At 43.2% G+C, this 25,947-nt stretch overlaps 1 protein-coding gene across 1 annotated transcript in view; it reads left to right on the top strand.

Annotated features, from left to right (window-relative positions):
• The first annotated feature begins 5,557 nt into the window (after window positions 1–5,557).
• The window catches only part of LOC122558088 (fibrillin-2-like), a 339,601-nt gene continuing 319,211 nt past the window's right edge, over window positions 5,558–25,947 (top strand). Inside the window, exons 1-4 of the mRNA XM_087994253.1 lie at window positions 5,558–6,144; window positions 7,203–7,285; window positions 21,129–21,227; window positions 21,594–21,689. Of these exons, the coding sequence (XP_087850379.1) occupies window positions 5,960–6,144; window positions 7,203–7,285; window positions 21,129–21,227; window positions 21,594–21,689 (463 nt within the window). The 5' untranslated portion in view covers window positions 5,558–5,959. The remainder of the gene's footprint in view (window positions 6,145–7,202; window positions 7,286–21,128; window positions 21,228–21,593; window positions 21,690–25,947) is intronic.

Genomic DNA, 25,947 nt, shown 5'->3' on the forward strand with positions numbered 1-25,947 from the left:
CCTGCACATCTTTGGGCTGGTGGAGGAAACCGGAGCACCTAGAGGGAACCAACACAGACATGGGGAGAACGCTCAAACTCCACACAGACAGTCACCTAAGGCTGGAATCCTACCTGGGTCCCTCGTGCTGTGGGGCAGCAGTGCTAACCACTGAGCCACCTGATTCTTAAAACAGAATTTTTTAACAAAGCAATAGCGTCACAACACCATCATACTAGCTCTCGTTCCAACTCACCCATGACTTCAGGACTTTGAGCACGTAACTTGAAGGTGAGACAGAGTTAGGACTTCCATACTAATGGCAGAACATACTGCTCTGAGGAATAGCCAGGCCAGTTATGTCTCTATACAGATTTTTAGCGCTGACATAAAGCAATGCCCCTTCTGCATCTCACACAGGAGTTCTTTAGAAATATTACCCACCTCTGAAGGAGATAGGACTTCAACCCAAACCTTCTGGCTGACACATAGGACACTGCCACTGTACCATTTCAAGGCTAAGGTAACTCAGACCTGTTTGACTTATTTCTCAACAGCATCATCAGTCAGTCACATATGATCCCCGGACTGTTTCCATTTAACCCCCAATCTGCAAATTACAGAGCCATGAGTCCCCCGATCATGTATGACCAGTCACCTAACTGACCATGGCTAATTCCCAGGACCAGGGTCTGATCTGTTCCTTTATTGACTGTGGTAATCAACCTTGCTTTAACAGACTCGAATCAACCCTGACTCCATGGAAAGACCTCTCCCTTTAACTTCCACATATTTCCATGTTCTCTGAGTACATGTATGCAAGTTGCTGAAAAGCATTGCGGATTTAACATTGCCCTAGCACTGAGCCACGCAAAGACATGCCCAACCCTCCTGGCTGACATACTTACTCCTCTTGCCACAGGTTGCTGCCTCTGGTTTGCACTAAAAATTAAACTAATTCACACAGGCTGACTCTGAAGTTAACACTAAAGATATTCTGAATGAGACACAGAAAGCAGTGCTAACAATCCTGTTTAGAAACATAATTGGCCTGGCTGCTCCTCAGTGTAAAATGTCCTGCCACTAGAGTGGAATTTCTGACTCTGTCTCAACTCCAAAGTCCATATTCGAAGCCCTGAAGTCATGGGTGAGTTGGAATGAGAGTTTGTATGATGATGTTGTGAGGCTATTTCTTTGCTGATATAGAGAAATGTGGATGAAGGGTCTGAAGAAAGTATGGTCCTGACCATGGAGGCACCTTATCACTGCTGCCTCATAACGCCAGGGAACCAGGTTCAATTCCAGCCACAGGTGACTGTCTGTGTGGAATTTGCACATTCACCCCGTGTCTCTGTGGGTTTCCTCCTGCAATCCAAGGATGTGCAAGTCAGGTGGATTGGCCATGCTAAACTGCCCTTGTCATGTGCATTAGTCAGAAGGAAATGGGTTACTCTTTGGAGGGTCGGTGTGGGCTCGTGGGTCCAACTTCTGCAGTGGGCAATGGTGCGATAGTTACCTGAAATGAGTTTTTGTGCCACTGAACTTCTCAACTGGTGAGAGGAAGATTGAGAGTGCCAATGAGTTGAGCTATTACTGAGATGTTATTGCATTGAAATAAGGTTTTTACCACTTGATGGTAAGGTTCTAAACTCACTACCAAAAGTGTGGAAAGTTAATCACAAGAGATTTTCTCAACATCAAGAATCTATTTATTTGACTATCTCCTGATTAATTACCACATTTGACATCAGTCTCACACCATCAGAGAGGGAAAAAGTCTGTTTCAACTTGTTGTGCATTTCTCAATCTTACCACAAAAGGGTTCATCATGAAAAGAATTACAGTGCATAAAGGTTTATTTATTTCAGATTGACAACATCTGCAATATATTGTTTCTGTTTAGGGCATAGCATTCCCAGAGCTTTAGTTCCTAATGAAGTGACTCAGCAAGAGAACAGAACATTTGTGCCTATAACATTCAGGATTTAGTATAGCAGTAAGGCTGGTCATTTATACAGGACAGCAGAATCTGCTACCTCCAAGCCTATACATTGATGGCAAAGAACTAAGGGCTAAGTCTGAAAGGAATTCTTATTTAAAGCAGCTAAGATGATTATCATTTGTGTAATGAAGCGAATATGAAACATGAACTTTGGAATTTTATCTTGAAATAGCGTTCACAGGAAATCAATGCAAGTTATGGTATTCAAGGGACTTCTTATTTAGTTAATATGACAGAGTAAAGGAGGATTGTACCATTATTCAAAGTGAAAGTTCAGAAAAGAATTCCCAACTTTAGATCACCATGTAGGAAAGTAAAATATGGCATCAATTTTGTCAGTGCAATCCCTTGTTTGAACAGAAAACATAAAAATGTTTCACTTATCAAAACATCATTCTAAATGATGGAGAGATTTTAGCATCAACCTGATGCATATTGTATCTACATTATAATATATCACAAGTGGCACATAAGCCAGTTTCTTTGTCAATTTTTTGGCATAGGATATCAAGTTGTTACTTTCCAGAGCACCTCATGAATAAAGACCAATATACTATAAAGCTTGTAATACTCACTTTGAACATTCCATGTCAAATTAGTTGCAATGAGGTCATTACTTTAGAAATAACTTGGGAAATGTCATTGTTTATAGAATAGCATCTTTGTTCATACTTCAAATGTAAACATTAATGTTAAATATTTGTTACTCGTTTGAAGTCAGTTTTGGGTCCTTTGACTGTTTTATCTTTTTTGGGAAAGTGATCATTAGATATTATTGTCAATTTTTTCAAAAATGATGTTTGGATTTAAAGCTGGTGTTGGGTTCTTTCTCCACAGTTGAACTCCTACAGTCTGGGGTGTGTCAGGGAGACCAAGCTGTTGTCAACACGCAGCACTATGTGATTTTACATAAGGAAAGCTGTGGTGAGTAAGGGTGCTGTTATAATGTATTGGAAGGGGTTACTTCAATCATGCAGAGGAGAGAAGCCTGCTAAAACTAATTGGTCAAATCATTAATAATATTTCTGCTTTTTTTTCTGCTGAGTGTATTGCTGCTGTATGAGTTCTAACCAGACTTTAGCCTGATTTAAATTTCCTGACTGGAATTTCAACTCCCCTGACTAGCATTTAGCGCAAGTCTGGTTACACACGAGTGCAGGGCTCCTCTCTTGATAGTTAACATTTAAACATGTAAAGGAGAAGAGGAAGTTTCATTTATACAATGCTTTTCATGACCTCAAACTATCCCAACGAACGTGGGTGAAAGCATCTGCACTGCTTAAACATTTAAATTAACTCCAGACAGCTTTCAAGGGTGTCTAAGAGGTGCAAAGGCTGGATGCCGTGGGCAATGCTTAACTTTAATCATACTGCTCATGGTGTCAAATATAATCGAAGAGAGATTTTGTCATTCGTGCAGACTCGAACTGCTTCTCTTCGCAGTCAGGTTGAGTCTCAAACCCAGATTGATACTGAGACCTTACTGGCATTGTAAAATGAACTCTCCTTTGAGGAGGTGTTGAAGTTGTAATGTAAATTCATCATAAAGAGTTTATGATTGCTGTTGATACAAAGCTGGGCTGTATATTTTCACTAATTAAGTTAAAAAACTATTTTCCTGTGGCTTCTTTGAGGTTTCAAAAAAGTATGTATGACCTGTGAGTTTGATCAGAGAGCAAGCAACATATTTAATTCAGTAAATTTAATTCTGTAAAGATGAACAACAGTTGTAATGCTAACAAAAGTTTTTTTTTTGTTGTACAACAATATGGATTGTGATATTAGGAGTCATTGACAAATACACATGCTCATTTAATAAGTCATGCTTGCCTTTGATAGCTTGTTTAGTCTTCTTCAATTTATATGTTTATGTGAGCAAATGTGCCAAGTGTGAGATTGCTCAGAGTGAGGGTGTAGTAGAAGTTTGCAAGCAACCTATTAGAGAGAATAAAATAACTGTATGATGGAAAACCTTTTTGACAGGTACCTTGAAAATTGGATACAATTCCTGAAAGTTTGAGACAATTTGTGAGCTAGGAGCAGGAGCAACTCTGACCAATGTTAAATCCAATGGATAGATGGGTTTAAGTGAGAAGATTGTGATTGGGGCAAATTGGGAAGGTGGTCTGGAGGGGTATTGGAAATAAGGTGATAGTGCAGGGCAGCTGGGAGAGGGAGAGAGGTGGGGGCCGCGAGGGATGGAATGAGAATGTGTAGGACAGGATAGAGTTGGAAAGGTGCATGGCTGGGAGGTGGGACAGTGGTGGGCATAGGTAGGGAGTTGGATGGTGTGATGAGGTTGGGATGACAATGGGAGAAGGAGTAGGTGCCCCTACTGGCAGGTGGTGGAAGAGATCAGGTTGGGAGATGGGGGAGAGTGAGGGGTGCAAGATGGGAGTCATAGAGGTTTATAGCATGGAAACAGGATCTTTGACCAAGTTATGCATGCTGCCCAGTTTTCATAGTTAATCTATTCCCATTTGCCTGTGTTTGGTCTGTATCCCCCATACCTCCCATCTCTGTACCTGTCCAAATGTTTCTTCAATGACAAAATTGTACTCACCTCCATCACTACCTCTGGCAGCCTGTCCCTGACACTCACCAGCCTGTGTGGAAAGTAATTGCCCCTCTGGACCCTTTTGTACCTCTCCCCTCTCACCCTAAACAGATGCCCTTTAGTTTTAGTCTCCCTTACCATGGGGAAAGGTTTGGCGAAAGTGGGTACTGCAGATGCTGGACATCAGAGTCAAGATCAGAATGGTGCTGGAAAAGCACAGCAGGTCAGGCAGCATCCGAGGAGCAGGAAAATCGACGTTTTGGGCAAAAGCCATCCATTGTTAGCAATCTACCTTATCTTTGCCTTTCATGATTTTCTAACCTTCTAGAAGGTTAGCCCTCAGCCCCTTCCTCTTCAGGGAATAAAGTCTCAGCCTATCCTGTGTCTCCTCATAACTCAAACCTTCCAGTTCAGGTAGCATCCTGGTAAAACTTTTCTGCGCTCTTTCTAGTTTCATAATATCCTTTCTATCGTAGGGAGGTGGGAAGGTGTCTGGGTGGGAAGGTGTCTGGGTGGGAAGGTGTCTGGGTGGGAAGGTGTCTGGGTAGGAAGGTATCTGGGTGGGAAGATGTCTAGGTGGGAAGGTGTCTGGGTGGGAGATCTGCCCAGGGGAACATGAGAGGGGAGCTGGTGCATATGCTGGTAACTCCTGAACTCTGGTGGAACTTGGAGCTTTGATCTCGCTCAGCTGCCCCTTCATCTGGAAGTACAGACCGGCGGGACATTTGGCTTCATGTCTCCCATGATTTCAAACCGCTTTTACAAACGGCAGGGTGGAGGGGAAGAGGAAAAAAATAACAGGGACAAGAGGAGGCACAAGAGCGTGTGCAGTTTGGGCTACACCACCGAGTGGAGCTAGTGAAATGTGTGTGTGTGTGTGGCTGAGGGAGCTCTCTCTCTCCTCCTCCTCCTGAGCTAAAGCCAGCCCCTGTCCCACGTCCCACACTCCTTTCCCAGTGGGAGCAGCCAGTGAAAAGGTCCGGTTTGTGCTGCAGCTTCTCAGTCTCCGCTCCCAGAGCCCGGGCACGCTGTCTCTCTCTCTCTCCCAGCCCCAGCTTTCCATCCATGCATCCCAACCCCTGCTTCCCCCCTATCCCTGCCAGCTCGCTCCTGAGCTCCCACTTGCAGCTCTAACAAAATCTCTTTTGCATCTTTTCTTTTGCAAACTTTATTCTTTTTAAGAAAAGAGATCGCAGCGTTTCCAGGGTTTTATTTTGTTATAGTTAGGAACAGCTGAGAGGATCTGTGTTGTTATAACGTGAACGTTCCTCGGATCCAGAGACTGTGAAATTATCCTTTTTTTGTTTCATTATAAAATAACAAACTTGATCTGGATCTACTTCTACAAACCAAGGAGCCGGTGTGTTCCCGGGATAGGGATACAGTGTATTCCCAGGATAAGGATACAGTGTGTTCCCGGGATGGGGATACAGTGCTGCTGGAGAGTTCTGCTGGGATGGATAGCTATAACAGGTATCACGGTGGAGAATGTGGCTGGACAGCAGCAATATGCAAGAAACCTTGAAGCTCAAAGGTTCAATCCAACTGAAATGAGGACAGCAACCAACAGAGTGAGACGGAGAGGACAGCATGATATGTTGAGAGGGTATTTCCATAAATTCCTTTTTCAATCACAATGTGTATGGGTTTGAATCTTTGTAATTTTGTTTTAGACATTGTAACAACTTACTTTGGCTGTTGTGTTTTCGTGCGAAAGCTCATTACTCGCTGACCTTTCCCTCATTAACTTTTGACAGTAATTGTGCAGTGAGTGTACTCTTGGCGAGTTGCTGGATTCAAGTCTCCTTCAATATCTGTTTGTGTCTGACAGTGGGTCAACTGCAATATAGATGGTAGTTCAAACCAGAAAAAGCTCCAAACACTGTAAATGCTCAGAACCAATGGTCACCGTGCACACTGAGAAAGGGCAGGGAGGATGTCTTGGATATCTGCTCTTAAAAACTGAGAAGCAACTTGACCTTAAAGTGTTCGGTAATGATTCCGCAACGTTTCCAGAACCAGTTAGACGTATGGTCTGCAAAACTTTGAAGTGAATGATGTTTTCTTTCATAGTTTTAGTGTTTTTAAGCTTGAACAACTACTTCCTTTAAAATAAAACAGCACATCTTCACTGTGTAAAATCAAAGCCAGTGTTTTTTTTGTTATTGTATGGGGAAGCCTCCAGGGGATACATACGGTACAGAGTCCACACAGACTCGGATAAGTGCAATCATTTTGAAGAGAGCAGGAAATTGTCTTTTTCGAAAAGATTGTTACTTTCTCGCCGAAGCAAAACCGTTTTGAGCGAAATTGTTAGTTTTCAAAATTATAAATTAACATTTCTACTTAGAATTATTGCATTTCTGACAGCGTACATAATCCAGACAAAATGTATGGCGTTCCCTTCTGTCTGAAAAAAGTAGCCTATACTTCGTTATTTGCCAACTTTCCATTCCTCTGCATATAGTTGTGCCATAGAAAGTCATTTTGGAAAACTCAGTAACTTTATCTTTACAAAAACATTTTTTTCATGCATTTACTGTATTAATTACTCTTAAAAGAGGTTCGTTTTACTTTTACTTAATCTGTGATAATTCTTATCTTTCCATTGTAAAGTGTTCTGTTTAATGTTTAGCTGGTTTTGATTTTCAATGTTGCATACAGGCCAAATGTCTGTGGGTCTCGATTTCACTCTTACTGCTGCCCAGGATGGAAAACGCTACCTGGTGGAAACCAATGTATTGTCCGTAAGTCTAGCTCTTCCTAACAAGGGTCATTTAATATTTTATACAATGGCATTATTATATGATGCAATGTAATATTTGAACACATGGCAACGTTTAAGTAAAATATTATATACAGCTTGTAGGAACAAAACATCTGGACACAATAAATGAAAGAGAGTTGTGACTAATATACAATAGTAATAAAAACAAAAATTGCTGGAGAAGCTCAGCAGGTCTGGCAGCATCAGTGGAGAGAGAATGTTTGGAGTCTGGCATGATTCCTTTTCAAATATTTTATATCATACAATGGCTTTGCAATCTCTTTATTTTTGTGACAGAACTTACCTATTACTTTCAGTGCAGATGGAAAATCACTGTTTGTAGCAACATAAACTATTTTTTTCTGTCATTAGCAATGTGACATAGAAGGAAAAGGAGCCCAGGCCAGCACACTGAAATTGGACCGTCAGGATTCTGTTTGTTGTTTCATTCAAGGGATGTCGATGTTGCTGCTGATCCAGCATTTTTTGCCTTTGTCCAATTATAAACTTCTTGCTTAGACTGCTGCTGTCCCCTTTGGGGCAGGGGGTGAATGGAAAGAGGTGCATTGTGGGTGACCCTCTACTTTTAGGGACAACGTTCTTGGATTTTGACCCAGCGACAGTGAAGGGATATTGATATATTTCCAAGGTCAGATGTCATGTGACTTGGAGGTAAACTTGCGGGTTGTGGTAGAAGTCACACATTTGGAAGATGCTTTTAAAGGTACCGTGTAGATGGTAAACACTACTGCTAATATACATCAGTGGCAGAGGGAGTGGATGTTGAAGGTGATGGTTAGGCTGCTTTGTCCTGGATGGTGTCAAGCTTTTTGAATGTTGTTGGAATTGCCCCCATCCAGGCAAGTGGGGAGCATTCCATCACACTCCTGACTTGTAGATATTGGCTTAATTGGGTGGGTGGTCTGAGGGTTCAGGGACGGACATAGAAATGGAATGGTGGTCATGGTGGGGTGGTTGTAGTGAGCTGGGCAGGTAAGGAGGTGGGAGCTGGGATAGAGCAGGAACAAGGTGTATTAGAGAGGAATGAAAAGAGGGAGTTTAGGGCAGGGTGGGAAATGGAGAGAGTGAGTGGGTGCAGAGTGGGAACTGGGAGAGGACAGGGAGGTAGAAAGGTGACATTGAGGTCGATGGATGACTGTTGCCCAGAGGAGCATAAGGCTTCCACTCAGTGACATTGATTGGCAATTGCAGAACCCTCCTGGGAACAGGCTGTTTTAGATCCAATAATGTATAATGGGGCTAGGTTATTAAAAGATCTTGTACATAGAACATAGAACATAGAAAAATACAGCGCAGTACAGGCCCTTTGGCCCTCGATGTTGCGCCGATCCAAGCCCACCTAACCTACACTAGCCCACTATCCTCCATATGCCTATCCAATGCCTGCTTAAATGCCCATAAAGAGGGAGAGTCCACCACTGCTACTGGCAGGGCATTCCATGAACTCACGACTTGCTGAGTAAAGAATATACCCCTAACATCTGTCCTATACCTACCACCCCTTAATTTAAAGCTATGCCCCTCGTAATAGCTGACTCCATACGTGGAAAAAGGTTCTCATGGTCAACCCTATCTAAACCCCTAATCATCTTGTACACCTCTATCAAGTCACCCCTAAACCTTCTTTTCTCCAATGAAAACAGCCCCAAGTGCCTCAGCCTTTCCTCATACGATCTTCCTACCATACCAGGCAACATCCTGGTAAACCTCCTCTGCACCCGTTCCAGTGCCTCCACATATGGCGACCAAAACTGCACACAATACTCCAGATGCGGCCGCACAAGAGTCTTATACAACTGCAACATGACCTCAGGGCTCCGGAACTCAATTCCTCTACCAATAAAAGCCAGTATGCCATATGCCTTCTTCACCGCACTATTTACCTGGGTGTCAACTTTCATAGATAAAGGATTCTCTGGGGATAGTGATCTCAACATGGTAGAGTTTCAAATTCATCTTGCGGGTGAGCCAAAGAGCTAATAAAGAGGGAGAAATTTGACTATAAAAGTAGTTTGGCAAATAATATTTAAAAAAGCAGTACCATCTCCTATGGATTTATGAAAGGAAAGAGGGTATCTCATTTCAGTATAAGATCCTCGGAAAATGAAACTAGGGTTTAAAAACAGGAAACAGGGAAATGGCAGACAACTTAAACTCATAAATTGCATCAGTATTCGTTATGGAGGATCCTATTGACATCCTAAATGTAACAGATAAGAATGTGCTAATGGCAGGAAGGATCGGTAAGGGTCTATCATAACGGACAGAGTATTTGACAAGTTAATGGAACTGCAGATAGACCTGTTCATAGGACCTGGTGATGTACATTTAAAGAGTTTCAAAAGAGATAGTGGAGAATTGGTCAAAATTAATCAGAACTCACTGGATTATGGGAGGGTTCAGTGGATTGGAAAAAAAACCTAACATGATAGCCCTGTTCAAGAACGGAAGGAGGCAGAAAGTAGGAAACTATAAGCCGGTCAGTCTGACACTTGTTGTTAGAAATGTGCTAGAGTCCATTATCAAGGATAAAAGAACAGGAAGTTTCGAAAAGCTTAACACAATCAGACAGTTGACATAGCTTTGTGAAAGGGAAATCATGGTTATGGAAGTCTTGGTTATGGTTTTGTGAAAGAGAAATCATGTTTGACAAATTTGACAGAAACTTTGAGGATATAACTAGCACAGTTGATACAGTATAACTTGTAGTTGGAAGCTATTTGATTTTCCAGAAGGCATTTGATAAAGTGCACCATAAAAGGGTCTTGTATAAGACAGGAGCGCATGACATTGGGAGTAACATTTTCACATGATTTGAGAATTGGTTCATACATGGGAGACAGAGTCAGAATTAATGGGTCTTTTTCAGATTGGAAAGATGTAACTAGTGGAGTACCATAAGGGTTTGTCCTCGGGCCTCAATTATTCCTTATTTATATTAATGAATAGGAGAAGGGGATAGAGTGTGATGTATGTGATGTTGATGTTTGCTGATGTTAAAAAATAGCTGGGATAGAATTTTGTGATGAAGATATGACAAATCTACAAGGTGGGGGGGGGGGGGGATTAGACAGCAAAAATCAGCAAATGTACAAAAATGTGTTGGAAAGTGTGAGGTTGTGGACTTTAGTTGGAAGAATTAAAAGGCAAGCTGTTGTTTAAATGGAGGGAAACTCCAAAAAAAGTGCACTGATGTTGTTATGCATGAAACACCACAGGTTAGTAATTAAGAAGGGAAATGGAATGTTGCCCTTTATTGCTCGAGGGATGGAGTTTAAAAGCAGGGAAGTCTTGTTCCAACTGTATGGTGTGTTGGTGAGTCTGCACATGGAGCTCTGTGTACAACTTTAGTCCCATACTTAAAAAAAGGATATATTGGGCATTGGGGACAGGTGTAAAGAGATTCACTGGACTAATTCCTGGGATGAAGTGTTGACTTAATAACAACAACTGAAATCCAGATAGTTGTAGAGGCTGGATCACTGAATATCTCTGAAAAGTAATGTTGATAGATTGTTGAGATATGGAGGAGTTGTGGACTGTGAAGAACTCCCACAAACCAGGAGTTGCGGTCTGGGGCAGATCAGCCATGATCTTGTTGAATAGTGGGACAGGTCTGACAGGCCAATTGGCTTTTCTGATTTCTTATCCTCTAACAAGAATTAGCACATTCAGGCAGAATCCTGAGGCAATAACACAGCCTTAATCCCATCTGTTTAACAACAACAAAATGAATAATAGAAGAAATATTTTCTCGTTCTCATATGGAGCTAGAGGAGATTTAAATTCATCACAATGGGGTCTTGATCCTAGCAGAATACATTTTTTCCCAGTGATTATATATGTATAGTAACACATGTTGCTGAAGTAACTCATATTGGTGATTCCAGGGACTAAACTGTTCAATAAAACAATAACATTCTCAGTCTGCAAAATGGACAGGTGGATATTTCTGAGGGTCCCCTGTCTAAGGTAGCATCATTAGAACAGATAAGACAGAGATGGAGATGGAGGAACTGAGAGAATGCAATAGAGTCTTCACAGGAAAGCAGGGTGTGAGGATGTATAGTCAAGGCAACTGTGGAAGTCGGTGGGTTTTTATTGGATATTGGTGACCTGCCTATCCCCAAAGATGGTAAGGAAGAAAAGAGAGGAGTTGGGGGTGGACAAGGTGAAGCTGAGGACAGGGTGAAAATTGGAAGTGAAATTGATACATTTTTCCAGTTCAGAATGAAAGAAAGAAGCAGCACTGATGATGTCATCAGTGTATCGGGAAAGATTTGTTGGTAGGGAACCAAGTAGGATTGGAACAAGGAATGTTCCACGTACCCCAGAAAGAGACAGGCATAACTGGGGCCCGTGGCCTCACCTTTGTCCTGAAGAAAGTGAGGGGAGTTAATGGAGCAATTGTTCAATGTGAGGCTGAGCTGGGCTAGGCGGTGGAGGGTGGTGCTGGTGGATGAAGTCAGTTCAAGGCTCCAGTCCTCACCTCCTTGTGCAATGAAGGTCAACTTACTGTTTGCCTTCTTTTAACTGCTTGCTGCAAATGCAAGTTCACTTTCAGTGACTGGTGCTCATGGCACCCAGGTCCTGTTATATACCAACAATTTTCCATCTATAGCCATTTAAATATTACTCTGCCTCTTCCCATTCGACTAACAAGTAGTTTTTCATGTCCACAGACCTAGTTGACCTGACCCTAAAAGGGAATCATAGCAGTAAACTAACCCTATGGTCTCAGACAACATGATTTGCTCACACTCAGACTAACCTTTCATTCTTACAATGTATTTAGATTAGATTAGATTCCCTACAGTGTGGAAACAGGCCCTTCGGCCCAACCAGTCCACACTGACCCTCCGCAGAGTAACCCACCCAGACCCACTTCCCTCTGACTAATGCACCTAACACTATGGGCAATTTAGCATGGCCAATTCACCTGACCTGCACATTTTTGGACTGTGGGAGGAAACCGGAGCACCTGGAGGAAACCCACGCAGACACGGGGAAAATGTGCAAATTCCACAGACAGTTGCCCGAGGCTGGAATCAAACCTGGGACCCTAGTGCTGTGAGGCAGCAGTGCTAACCACTGAGTCACCGAGCCACCCGTATTCTTGCAGAAAGATTAAATCAAGGCTCCTGCTCTATAAGTTGTAGTTTGAAAATGCTTCCGTCTTTGTTCCATACCTTTAAATCACGGCAAGTACCTCATTCATGTCATTTCATCGGAAGGTTTATCATAGAATTCTTACAATGGGGAAACAGGCCATTCAGCCCAGCAAGTCCACACCAATTCTCTGAAGAGTAACCCACCCAGACCCTTTCACCCTACCCTACACATCCCTAAACACTATAGGCAACTTAACATGGCCAATCCACCTAACGTACACATCCCCAACACTATCGGCAACTTAACATGGCCAATCCACCTAACGTACACATCCCCAAATACTATAGGCAACTTAACATGGCCAATCCACCTAATCTGCACATCTTTGGATTGTGGGAGGAAACCGACACAGACACGGGGAGAACGTGCAAACTCCACACAGTTGTCACCCAAGGCTGGAATCAAACCTGGGTCCCTGGCGCTGTGAGGCTGCAGGCTAACCACTGAGCCACTGTGCTGCCCGTATGTTTACAATGGGGATGGAGTGGTTTCCTTTGGTATTATTCACAGTTTTCAGTGATGTCTTCAATTAGCTTCATATACTCTTCATGAACTATAGATGCATTGCTCAGCAAGATTGTTAACTTTTAAAAAGTAGTGTAAGCAAATTATTTATGTAATTTTAAGACAATTTGCTACTTTTCTATATGGTACTTAACACCTAGTGCCATTAATATTTGTCTAATGCTCGAGAAAAAAGTTTTGATTTTGTTAAGGAAATACAGTAATGTCCTGACTGGATAAATTACAGATCTACTGGCTTTACAAATATATTTGCCTTAAGTGCTTTATGTCAAGTTTTATTTGTACATTTTTCATAGAAAGTTTGCTGAACATTGTTGTAAATTCACTAGAGACTTGTAAAATAGCTTACTGCAGTTATTCCACATGGAGAAACAATTCCTTCACAAGCCAAGTATGTTGTCATCATCAAACCTAAAGCAAGCAATACCTTTATATTCCTTAACCTTACATTGATTGTATTTATTCTTCCGTGATATTGTAATATTCAATATTTATTGATACAAGATAACTCTAACCAATCAACCCCACATATTGTAGAGTACAAGTACTATCTAATAGTTAAAAGTATCCACAATTAATGCATTCATCACGAGGCTAAAGCTCCTTTCACCAGTAAAGTGTGCTTGGATCATCATGAACTTTATTGATTTCCTCACAATTCCCTGTGAAATGTGTCATTTTAGACTCTGTCTGTTTGGTTTAGGCAGTTCATTGTGCAACAATATATAGAATCACCCTTGGGGCACCCGTTAACTCCTCTTTAGGCATTTTATAGATTAATTTACCCAATAGCTGTGTTCTTCGTCAAATTTTGCCTTCTCCTGTAATAGCCAGCTCCTTAAAGATGTTCACATCCTTATTCTGCTTGTTATTAATCCTTCTTTGTATTGGTGCCTGCATTCAGCCTCTGAATGATTTCCAAATTCAGGAAATTACTGGATTTCCTATACTTTTGTGTCATAGTGAAGAGTCTCAACTGTTTCTTGCCGATTGGAGGAAATAACATATTCCTAAAGAAATTCTTAAGGCAATATATCTGATTCAACAGGGGCTCCTTTTCTGTGAAGAAACACTAGTTGGATCTGGACCCTGTCTTAGCCAGTCATCTAGAGCAGACCCAGGTATCTCTGATTTACTTCCCCCAGGTTCTAGTTTTAGAAAATCTTGAGCTTGCATTTGAGTAACTCTTGATCTCTTGGTCATTCTCACAAACCAGCCTTGATGTTTCATCATGGAAGCTGTTTATGATAATGTCAAGACAGACCAGGCCTCTGTAAACATTTTGTGGAGCTTGTACATTGATCATTATCAGATTGACTGTGAAGCACTGTTTGGTTTTGCTCTATTAATTCATGGGATGGGGACTTCGCTGACTAGGCAGTAGTTTTTGCCCATCTCTAATTGCCCAGAGGGTATTTAAGAGTCAACCACATTGCTGTGGGTCTGGAGTCACATGTAAGTCAGACCAGGTGAGGATGGCAGTTTCCTTCCCTGAACGACATTAGTGAACCATATTGGGTATTGACATTGAATTTCCTGCAGCAGTGGTTGTTTTTAGACTGAACCGTTGGAGGTGGCAGCACAGATTAGGTAATGATCAGGTCATCTGCTCCTGTCATTGAGCAGGTAACATGGACATCCTTGCTGTCCCTTACTCAGACCTGATGTTGCCAAGCAATGTGTGGACTGAGGCTGTTGCCATGAAGTTTGGTACTTCAATCTCTGATGAACTAGCGTGTTTGCCTTGGCCAGACTATGGTCCATGCTTTTCCTCATTGAGAACTCTATTGCTTTTCCTGCACCATCCTTGTCAGTCAGCTTACTGCTGAAAAATGTGTTGCTGGAAAAGCGCAGCAGGTCAGGCAGAGGGTTAGATAGGTTGGAGAGTGAGAGCCTTTTTCCTTGGATGGTGATGGCTGGCATGAGGGGACATAGCTTTAAATTGAGGGGTGATAGATATAGGACAGATGTCAGAGGTAGTTTCTTTACTCAGAGAGTAGTAGGGGCTTATGAAGAAGAAGAGCTTATGCCCGAAACGTCGATTCTCCTGCTCCTTGGATGCTGCCTGACCTGCTGCGCTTTTCCAGCAACACATTTTTCAGCTCTGATCTCCAGCATCTGCAGTCCTTACTTTCTCCTAGTCAGCTTACTGCCAACTCTAGCCTTGAAATCCCCAAGGGGAGTCCACACATCCCTTTGTAAACAGATCGAGGCTGGGTTGATCCGAATCTCTGTCAGTGAACTGCATTACACAGATGACACTGACCAAATGTGGGCCGTTGGAACTAGCTGAGTGCACACCATGGTCAGCATGGACCAGTTTGGGCTGAAGGGCCTGTTGTCATGCTATATCACTCTATGACTCTATGACACTTTTGTGAGCTCACACTGTAAAGGCTGAGCTAGAAACTGTTGCCAATGTATTTATGGAGGAGAATGGACCTTCGGCTAAACATTTGGAGGAGAAAAAATCCTCTACTCTCCTGCCACTCCTGCACAAGACTGTCTCCCTCTTCCTGACCAGCACTGCCACCATCATAAAGCACAGATAACCGATGGAAAACATAGATTGTTTGTCCCTGTTAACCAGCATTTTAACCTGTGACATTTAACTAACATCCTCACTGACTTATGGGAATGTCTTGGCAAAGATTGCCCAAGTTGGAGACAAAGCATCCACAAAGGGGACACTATTTTGAGTGTCATCAGGTGGAAGCCAAAGCAAACAGTGGAAAGCTTGAGGGAAAGCCTGTGCATTCCCGACCTCCCTCCAGCTGGCCTCTTCAAACACCATAAAACATAAAACATAGAACATTACAGTTCAGTACAGACCCTTCCGCCCTCGATGTTGTGCCGACCTGTGAAACCAATCTGAAGCCCATCTAACCTACACTATTCCATTTTCATCCACATGCCTATCCAATGACCATTTAAATGCCTTAAAGTTGGTGAGTCTACTCCTGTTGCAAGCAGGGCATTCCACGCCCCTACTACTCTCTGAGTAAAGAAACTACCTCTGACATCTGTCCTATATTTATCACCCCTCAATTTAAAGCTATGTCCCCTCATGCCAGCCATCACCATCCAAGGAAAAAGGCTCTCACTGTCCAACCTATCTAACCCTCTGATTATCTTATATGTCTCAATTAAGTTACCTCTCAATCTCCTTCTCTCTAATGAAAACAGCCTCAAATCCCTCAGCCTTTCCTCATAAGACCTTCTTTCCACACCAGGCAACATCCTAGTAAATCTCCTCTGAACCTTTTCCAAAGCTTCCACATCCTTCCTACAATACGGTGACCAGAACTGTATGCAATACTCCAAGAGTTTTGTACAGTTACAACATGACCTCATGGTTCCGAAACTCAATCCCTCTACCAATAAAAACAAACATACCGTATGCCTTCTTAACAACCCAATAAACCAGGGTGACAAATTTCAGGGATCTATGTGCATGGACACCGAGATCTCTCTGCTCATCACAGTACCAAGAATCTTACCATTAGTCCAGTACTCTACATTCCTTTTACTCCTTTCAAATTGAACCACCACACATTTTTCTGCATTAAACTCCATTTGCCACCTCTCAGCCCAGCTCTGCAGCTTATCTATGTCTCTCTGCAACCTACAACATCCTTCTACACAATCCACAACTCCACCAACCTTAGTGTCATCCACAAATTTACTAACCCATCCTTCTTTACCCTCATCCAGGTCATTTATTAAAATGACAAACAACAGTGAACCCAAAACAGATCCTTGTGGTACTAGTAACTGAACTCCAGGATGAACATTTCCCATCAACTACCACTCTCTGTCTTTTTTCAGCTAGCCAATTTCTGATCCAAACCTCTAAATCACCCTCAATCCCTTGTCTCTGAATTTTGTGCAATAGCCTACCATGGGGAACCTTTTTCAATGTCTTACTGAAATCCATATACACCACATCAACCACTTTACCCTCATCCACCTGTTTGGCCACCTTCTCAAAGAACTTAAAAAGATTTGTGAGGCGTGACCTACCCTTCACAAAACCATGTTGACTATCCCTAATCAACTTATTCCTTTCTAGATGATTATAAACCCTGTATCTTATAACCTTTCCTAAAACTTTACCCACAACTGAAGTAAGGCATATTGGTCTATAATTACCAAGGTTGTCTCTACTTCCCTGCTTGAACAAGGAGACAACATTTGCTGTCCTCCAGTCTTCTGGCACCAATCCTGTAAACAGTGATGACATAAAGATCAAAGCCAAAGGCTCGGCAATCTCCTCCCTGGCTTCCCAGAGAATCCTAGGATAAATCCCATCTGGCCCAGAGGATTTATCTATTTTCACACTTTACAGAATTGCTAACAGCTCCGCCTTGTCAACCTCAATCCCATCTAGTCCACTAGGCTGCTTCTCAGTATTCCCCTCGATAACATTGTCTTTTTCTAATGTGAATACTGATGAAAAATATTCATTTAGCGCTTCCCTACCTCCTCTGACTATTCACAACTTCCAATACTAACCTGGATTGGCCCTAATCTTACTCTAGTCATTCTTTTATTCATGAAAGCTTTAGGGTTTTCTTTGATCCTACTGGTCAATGATTGCTCATGTCCCCTCCTGGCTCTTCTTAGTTCTCTCTTTAGGTCTTTCCTGGCTCACTTGTAACTCTCAAGCACCTGAAGTGAGCCTTCAGATCTCACCCTAACATAAGCCTTTTTCTTCCTCTTGACAAGAGAAGAGAACATCTGCGCTACCAATGGCAAAGGGGGAGGATCCAGCAGTGGACTGGTTGGACACCTTCGAATCCTCAATCTGAAGTGGAGGAAGTGCCGTCTCGGTCCAGTCCAGAATGTATTCTTCCATGGAATGATGATATCTTTTCAAGTTTTCACCCATATCTCAGAAGATATTTTTTCATCATCTTCCTTGTAGATTTTATCCAAGCACTCTAATAGAATTTCCATGCCCTCATACTGTCCAGTGAATGGGAACAGGAATCTACCTTGCAGATAATTCTGTTTCTGATTGTACCTTTTGTAGGAAGAGATAAGCAAAGGGCTATATGTTTTTTCTCCATGATAGGGATTCCTCTATCGCACAGGTATCCACTTCCCTCTTCCACTGTTCCTATGGTTCAGACTCAGAGAACATTGAAGGATAACCACATTGACATAATTTACACTTCCTTTCTGCCAAGTTCCACAATACTTAACAGACTTGAATTTTCTGACACTTACTTTTTATTCAGTTTCCAAAGGTTAGGCCGCCATCCTCTGCTACCATATTCTGCACAAGAAAATGAAGTGAAGGCAAGAACAGTTAGAACAAAGTGGATGAACTTTGCTAATACAAGTGTGTCCTATAGCAGAATGGGAAGATTGAACAGAGACTGTCTGCTTCAGCAGTGGTGGGGAAGAGAGGGAGAGCAGATATAGCTATATTGTTTCCCATCCTTCCCTGACGTTATGGGGCTGGGTTTTATAGCTCACCTGATGCGAGTGTTTTAGACTGGGCTGTGGGGTGTGATGACATGTAAATAATATCAGACAGCTAGCTCATTGACTTCCTGCCCACTTCCAAACTCGGCTCCACTAAAACGTAGGCTGCTGAAATAACAAACCTAATTAACAGGTACCTGAGATTAGAAAAAAACCAATTGGTCTGACTGTTATGCTGTCTATGCCACAATATGGTTGGCATGGCTAGGCAGGAGTTGGTGACCTTTTCTTAACCTAACTGGTTTAAGTGCAGGAAAGAAAGGGGTGTGTCATTTGCTGGCGGCCTGTAGGGTGGGGGTCGGGGTGTGTGTGTAAGTGGGATTGTGCTGGAGGGGCTAGATTGCCCAGTAGGCATCAGGATCCCTTCCCAAGAGTTTGTCCTCTGATTCGGCCCGTCAGATCCACACTGACCCTCCAAACAGCATCCCTCCCAGACTCATCCCATCCCTGTAACCCTGTGCTTCCCATGGCTAGTCCACTTAGCCTGCTCATCCCTGGACACTATGGACAATTTAGCATGGTCATACCACCTAACCTGCATATCTTTGGACTGTGAGAGGAAACCCACACAGACACGGGGAGAATGTGCAAACTCCACGCAGTCATCCGAGGCTGGGATCGAACACAGGTCCCTAGTGCTGACAGGCAGTACTGCTAACCACTGAGCCACTGTGTCACTCATAAAAAAGACAAAGACAACGTAAAAAACACATTTTATTTACAATAGCAAAGTACTGAAGTCGCTTGAAGTCTGAAATGAAGATACAAAATGCTGAAACATGTGGAGGGAGAAATTGGGTTAGCAGGTCAGGTCTGTGACTTTTCATCAGAGGTTCGTGGGTCTCCACAGTTGCTGCATGACCTGCTGAGCATCTGTCCCATTTCATTTAAATTGTTTAATTTTGTATTAATTCAAACAATAATTAACATCTGAAGGGATGAGACACCGAATGGTAAGAGTTAATTTTTAGTTCCAAAGATGTTGTTTGGTAGAAACATTAGATTTAAAAATTAATGTTTGGACAAGCTATAACATAATTTGGTGTGCCTATTGGATTTAGTTAATAAGGACTACAACTTCATATCTTTTCAATTACTTGTATACCACAACGTTCTGCAGGACACTGGTGTAGCACAGTTTTTGAGGAGCAGGGTAACTTTGCCAGAAACACCTTGATTTCTACATGTAACAGTGTCTGACCAGAGAAAAGACATGGCTATCCAACTTACTTTGAGAACTAGGGCATATAGTTTGAGCAGACATTGGGGAGACAGGCCGGCTACTTGCGGAGCGTTTCAGAGAACACCTCTGGGACACCCGGACCAACCGACCCAACCACCCTGTGGCTCAACATTTCAACTCCCCCTCCCACTCCACCAAGGATATGCAGGTCTTTGGACTCCTCCATCGCCAGACCACAACAACACAACGGTTGGAGGAAGAGCGCCTCATCTTCCGCCTAGGAACACTCCAACCACAAGGGATGAACTCGGATTTCACCAGTTTCCTCATTTCCCCTCCCCCGACCTTGTCTCAGTCAAATCCATCGAATTCAGCACTGCCTTCCTAACCTGCAATCTTCTTCCTGACCTCTCCGCCTCCACCCCAGTCTGACCTATCACCCTCACCTTGACCTCTTTCCACCTATCACATTTCCGACGTCCCTCCCCCAAGTCCCTCCTCCCTACCTTTTATCTTAGCCTGCTGGACAAACTTTCCTCATTCCTGAAGAAGGGCTTATGCCCGAAACGTCGATTCTCCTGTTCCCTGGATGCTGCCTGACCTGCTGCGCTTTTCCAGCAACACATTTCCAGCTCTGATCTCCAGCATCTGCAGTCCTCACTTTCTCCTCCATATAGTTTGAGAATTAGAACATAAAACATAGAACATTCCAGCACAGTACAGGCCCTTTGGCCCTCGATGTTGTGCCAACCTGTGGAACCAATCTGAAGCCGATCTAACCTACACTATTCCATTTTCATCCATATGTTTATCTAATGACCATTTAAATGTCCTTAAAGTTGGCGAGTCTACTACTGTTGCAGGCAGGGCATTCCACGCCCCTACTATTCTCTGAGTAAACAAACTACCTCTGACATCTATCCTATATCTATCACCTCCCACCCCCCCCCCCCCCCCCCACCCTATTTAAAGCTATGTCCCTTCGTGCTAGCCATCACCATCTGAAGAAAAGGAACGAAATTAGGGCCAGACCTTTCAGGAGAGATGTTAGGAAGCACTTCTACACACAAAGGGTGGGAGAGACTTGGAACTTTTCCGCAAATAGCAGTGGATGCTGGATCAATTATTACATTTAAATTTGAGTTAAGTAATTACTTGTGAAGCAAAGGTATTAAGAGATATGGGCCAAAGGGAGGTATATGGAGTTAGGTCACAGATCAATCATGATCTCATTAATTGGCAGAACAGGCTCGCAGGGCTGAATGGCCTCCTCCTGTTCCTATGTATTCGTTAATTATCACAACTACTAATTGTCTCGTCATTCTCTCTGTCAGAAATTCCAGGCCACCACACAGTCAGCTGCAGCAAACACTCCCTTGAAAATGAAATTTCCTTCATCCACTAATTGTTTTCTGCTTCTCACTTGTAGCTATCTGTCGAAATACCTGTGGTGATGGATTCTGTTCACGCCCCAACATGTGCACTTGCTCCAATGGACAAATCTCACCTAGCTGCGGAACAAAATCGCGTAGGTTTCTAAACATGTTCTTGCACAATCTTAGAATTGTTGTTAACTTTGTATAGAGCTATCAGAGGCGAGTAACAGTTTAGATTATGTATCTCAGCAACTCACAATATAACGTGCAGTACTTTATGTAACAGTTATTTTATAAATCAATGGATTAATGATTATATCTTTTGTTATAATTCACTGATTTGCAAAAAACTGTGGCAGCTTGGTCTGTTTTATAACAGAATCAACCTGATTTATTTTTGTTCTCGAATCCACTTTAAAAGAAGCATAATCAATGTCAATAGATCATAATATGATTGTAGCCATCATTTTTACAGTGGTATGTGTGGGAGATTAATAATAAACAAATACCCTTTCTAGTTCAACAGTGCAATATCAGATGTATGAATGGAGGGAATTGTGCTGAAGATCATTGCCAGTGCCAGAAAGGATACACAGGAACTCACTGTGGACAACGTAAGTAGATTTTATTGATGGATATGTGATGGAAATTACAGTTCAACAAGATTAGAGTGCTCCACAGAAACCTAGATCTAAGAATATTTTGACATTAAATTCCACAATCAAATTTAATCAGTTTTAATCTGCAGACACATTCTTTGCTGTCATTATACACATAATTTAAAAAAATTGTTACTTTAATAAACTGAGTAGTAAGCATTCCTCTTGACACTATTTGTGTCAAGTGGAGAAGTTTGATTTTAAAAAATATCAAGTATTTTGAAGACTTCAGAAACCTTTGTGATCTCCTTGCATTCAGGACTCCTGATATAAAACCTGCGGCATAGGAAAATGTTTCTTCGTTGGGAATAGTTAAAGGCTAATCGGACCGATAATCTCCCCCACTCTATAACACCACAGGTTGCATTTTGAATTGGTGCTCTTGACAAAGTTTTGTCAGTTAGAGGCACTTACAGGGAATTCAGGTGCAGAGCTTGGTGAATCAGTTTCTTGCTTAGTGCAGGTTCCCAGCCACAGGTTTCAGTCAATGGTAAGTGATAGGTGTGAGAGTCTGGTATGATGACCTTCAAACACAAATTCTTTGGTCTACACTTCTGTCTGTTGAATATCAGCATTTATACATCCCACTCAATCTCTACTCTTTAGTATACAAGAAGTCTGTATCTTGTCTTGAACTTTATTCCATCTGTGTTGTTCAGTTCCTTTCACTAAATTAGTTCCCCAAGATATTTTAATTTCATAAAAAACAACAAACTAATGATCTCTTCATGCTAATGTCACTAATAAGGGTCTTGGGATTTTTCATATTGTTACGTGCATTTTCAAAAAGAGATGAAGCAATACATTTTAAATTTGCAATCTTTAAACTAGAATCATCACAGATGTTCACTTTCCTTCGAGGGTCCTCCACTTCTTTCCTCAAGGTGGCAATTTGTATTGAGTTACTTTCATGACCGACAGTTAATAAAATTAAGCTTAACAGTATTTTAGGTACAGTTATAATTCCTGACTTTCTTTGTGTTCTTATTTCTGATACCATAACAGCTTTCATGAAATGACGTTAGAGTCACTGGTTCTGATCTCATCTTTTCTGGATTGATGGAGATGGATATATGTGGGTGATGACCATCTGGATTATGTAGAAGCCTTGGATACAGGTGAAACCTCTCTATGATGTTTCACCTTCTGATGAGTTGATTCCCTGCTGCCCCAGAATCTGTCTGAAAGCCCCTGACCACGAGTTCAGGCTGAGACTCGGGTCAGATGCACCAGTACTTACTGGATACTTACCCAGGCAATGTTAGACAGATTAGATTCCCTACAGTATGGAAACAGGTCCTTCGGCCTAACAAGTCCACACCGACCCAGTGAAGAGTAACCCACCCAGACCCATTCCCCTACCATATATTTACCCCTGAGTTGGCAACTTAGCATGGCCAATTCACCTGGCCTGCACATCTTTAGACTATGGGAGAAAACCGGAGCACCCAGAGAAAACCCGCGCAGACACGGGGAAATTATACAAATTCCACACAGACTATCACCCGAATGGGGAGCCGAACGCGGGTCCCTGGTGCTGTGAGGCAGCAATACTAACCAATGAGCTACCGTGCTGGCCCAGGTTAATCCCTTATCTGTTGGCTCTATAACTCAACAGAGCAACACAAGCAACTCTTCACCTATAAACCCCATCCACATGACTATCCTGATCAGACCCATCTCCCCCACCCCCAACACCCCGATTACCCATCCACTCCCCCGATTAGACCTGGCTATTTTCCCTGACCATTAGGTTGTACACTGACCGAACCCACTACTCTGTCCATTCGACAATGCGCAAACCCAATTCCCCCAAAACTATTTGATGATTCACTAGCCAGACCCAAACACAGCCACCTAACTTCCTGTTGACACTCAGCTACCTCCCTGTTCACACCCAACGTTCCCTGGCCCCTGAGAAATCTATCCCCTGAGCATGTGAACCACTACCTGATTTTCCAAATTACTGCCCTATCAGGCCAAATTACCCTTTGGCCACCTGACTGTCCCTGACCATCCAAACTGCTCTGTAACCAGATCAAAGTACCTCCTGACCAGTTCTCATTGTTCCTCAGCCAAACACAATTATCTTCCTGACCAACCCCAGATCCAAACTAACTCTGCCCAAACTCAACTGCTCCTTGACCAGGTAAAAACAATGACTGCAGATCCTGGAAACCAGATTCTGGATCAGTGGTGCTGGAAGAGCGCAGCAATTCAGGCAGCATCCGAGGACAGGCAAAATCGACGTTTCGGGCAAAAGCCCTTCATCAGGAATAAAGGCAGAGAGCCTGAAGCGTGGAGAGATAAGCTAGAGGAGGGTGGGGGTGGGGAGAGAGTGGCATAGAGTACAATAGATCAGTGGGGAAGGAGATGAAGGTGATAGGTCAGGGAGGAGAGGGTGGAGTGGATAGGTGGAAAAGGAGCTGGGCAGGTCGGACAAGTCCGGACAGGTCAGGGGATCGAGTTTCTGGAGGTTAGAAGCTAGGATGAGGTGGGGGAAGGGGAAATGAGGAAACTGTTGAAATCCACATTGATGCTCTGTGGTTGAAGTGTTCCGAGGCGGAAGATGAGGCGTTCTTCCTCCAGGCGTCTGGTGGTGAGGGAGCGGCGGTGGAGGAGGCCCAGCACCTCCATATCCTCGGCAGAGTGGGAGGGGGAGTTGAAATGTTGGGCCACGGGGCGGTGTGGTTGATTGGTGCGGGTGTCTCGGAGATGTTCCCTAAAGCGCTCTGCTAGGAGGCGCCCAGTCTGCCTTTATTCCTGATGAAGGGCTTTTGCCCGAAACGTCGATTTTGCCTGTCCTCGGATGCTGCCTGAATTGCTGTGCTCTTCCAGCACCACTGATCCAGAATCTGGTTTCCAGCATCTGCAGTCATTGTTTTTACCTCATTGATTTTAACCCTACTTCGAATCCTCTTGCAAGGATGCCTGCCTTGAAGAAATTTTCCTCCTCTCTCTACAAGAATCTCAGGGAGTCTCTCTCTCACTGCAACTCCCAGGTCATTTCCTCAGCCCTGAAGCTCTTCAACCATGTCCTGACCTGCACATCCACTAATATCATCTATTGTATCCGTTGCTCCCGATGCGGTCTCCTCTACATTGGGGAGACTGGGCGCCTCCTAGCAGAGCGCTTTAGGGAACATCTCCGAGACACCCGCACCAATCGACCACACCGACCCGTAGCCCAACATTTCAACTCCCCCTCCCACTCTGCCGAGGATATGGAGGTGCTGGGCCTCCTCCACCGCCGCTCCCTCACCACCAGACGCCTGGAGGAAGAACGCCTCATCTTCCGCCTCGGAACACTTCAACCACAGGGCATCAATGTGGATTTCAACAGTTTCCTCATTTCCCCTTCCCCCACCTCATCCTAGCTTCTAACCTCCAGAAACTCGATCCCCTGACCTGTCCGGACTTGTCCGACCTGCCCAGCTCCTTTTCCACCTATCCACTCCACCCTCTCCTCCCTGACCTATCACCTTCATCTCCTTCCCCACTGACCTATTGTACTCTATGCCACTCTCTCCCCACCCCCACCCTCCTCTAGCTTATCTCTCCACGCTTCAGGCTCTCTGCCTTTATTCCTGATGAAGGGCTTTTGCCCGAAACGTCGATTTTGCCTTTCCTCGGATGCTGCCTGAATTGCTGTGCTCTTCCAGCACCACTGATCCATGCTCCTTGACCAGACCTCATTAACCTCCCGAAAAAGTTTGTTCAAAAGTATCTACCCTGGAATGTGTGCATGCCTCTTTCTTCTTGAGCTAGGACTGGAAAACACGGATTTCCAGTGTAATACTGTCTGTTTGGGGAATTAATTTGCAGGCAAAGGCAATGAATTTAGCACCGATGCCAACTGGAAGATCTAGACCAATACTTTTAACAGAAGCATTTATTAATTAAAAGTTTTGTATTCATTTATTACTCCGTCAATAAATTGCATTGGAGGTTTTCCTGAATTTGTCAGAAAAAAATTGTTGATCCCAATTTTTCTGTCATCCACTTTCCTACCCATGGCCATAAGGTGCAATGCCCATAATGTTTTCTCCAGTAAGGACAGTACTGTAAGGACAGTACAGTCAGGACAGTACCATCAAGACAGTACAGCCAGGACAGTGCCATAAGGACAGTACAGCCAGGACCGTGCCATAAGGACAGTACGGTCAGGACAGTACCATAAGGACCGTGTGGTTAGGCCAGTACCATCAAGACA

The sequence above is a fragment of the Chiloscyllium plagiosum genome, unplaced genomic scaffold (genome assembly GCF_037043375.1).
Source record: "Chiloscyllium plagiosum isolate Xiang-an unplaced genomic scaffold, Cpla_swu_hap1 HiC_scaffold_2, whole genome shotgun sequence".
In the NCBI taxonomy this organism is placed as follows: domain Eukaryota; kingdom Metazoa; phylum Chordata; class Chondrichthyes; order Orectolobiformes; family Hemiscylliidae; genus Chiloscyllium; species Chiloscyllium plagiosum.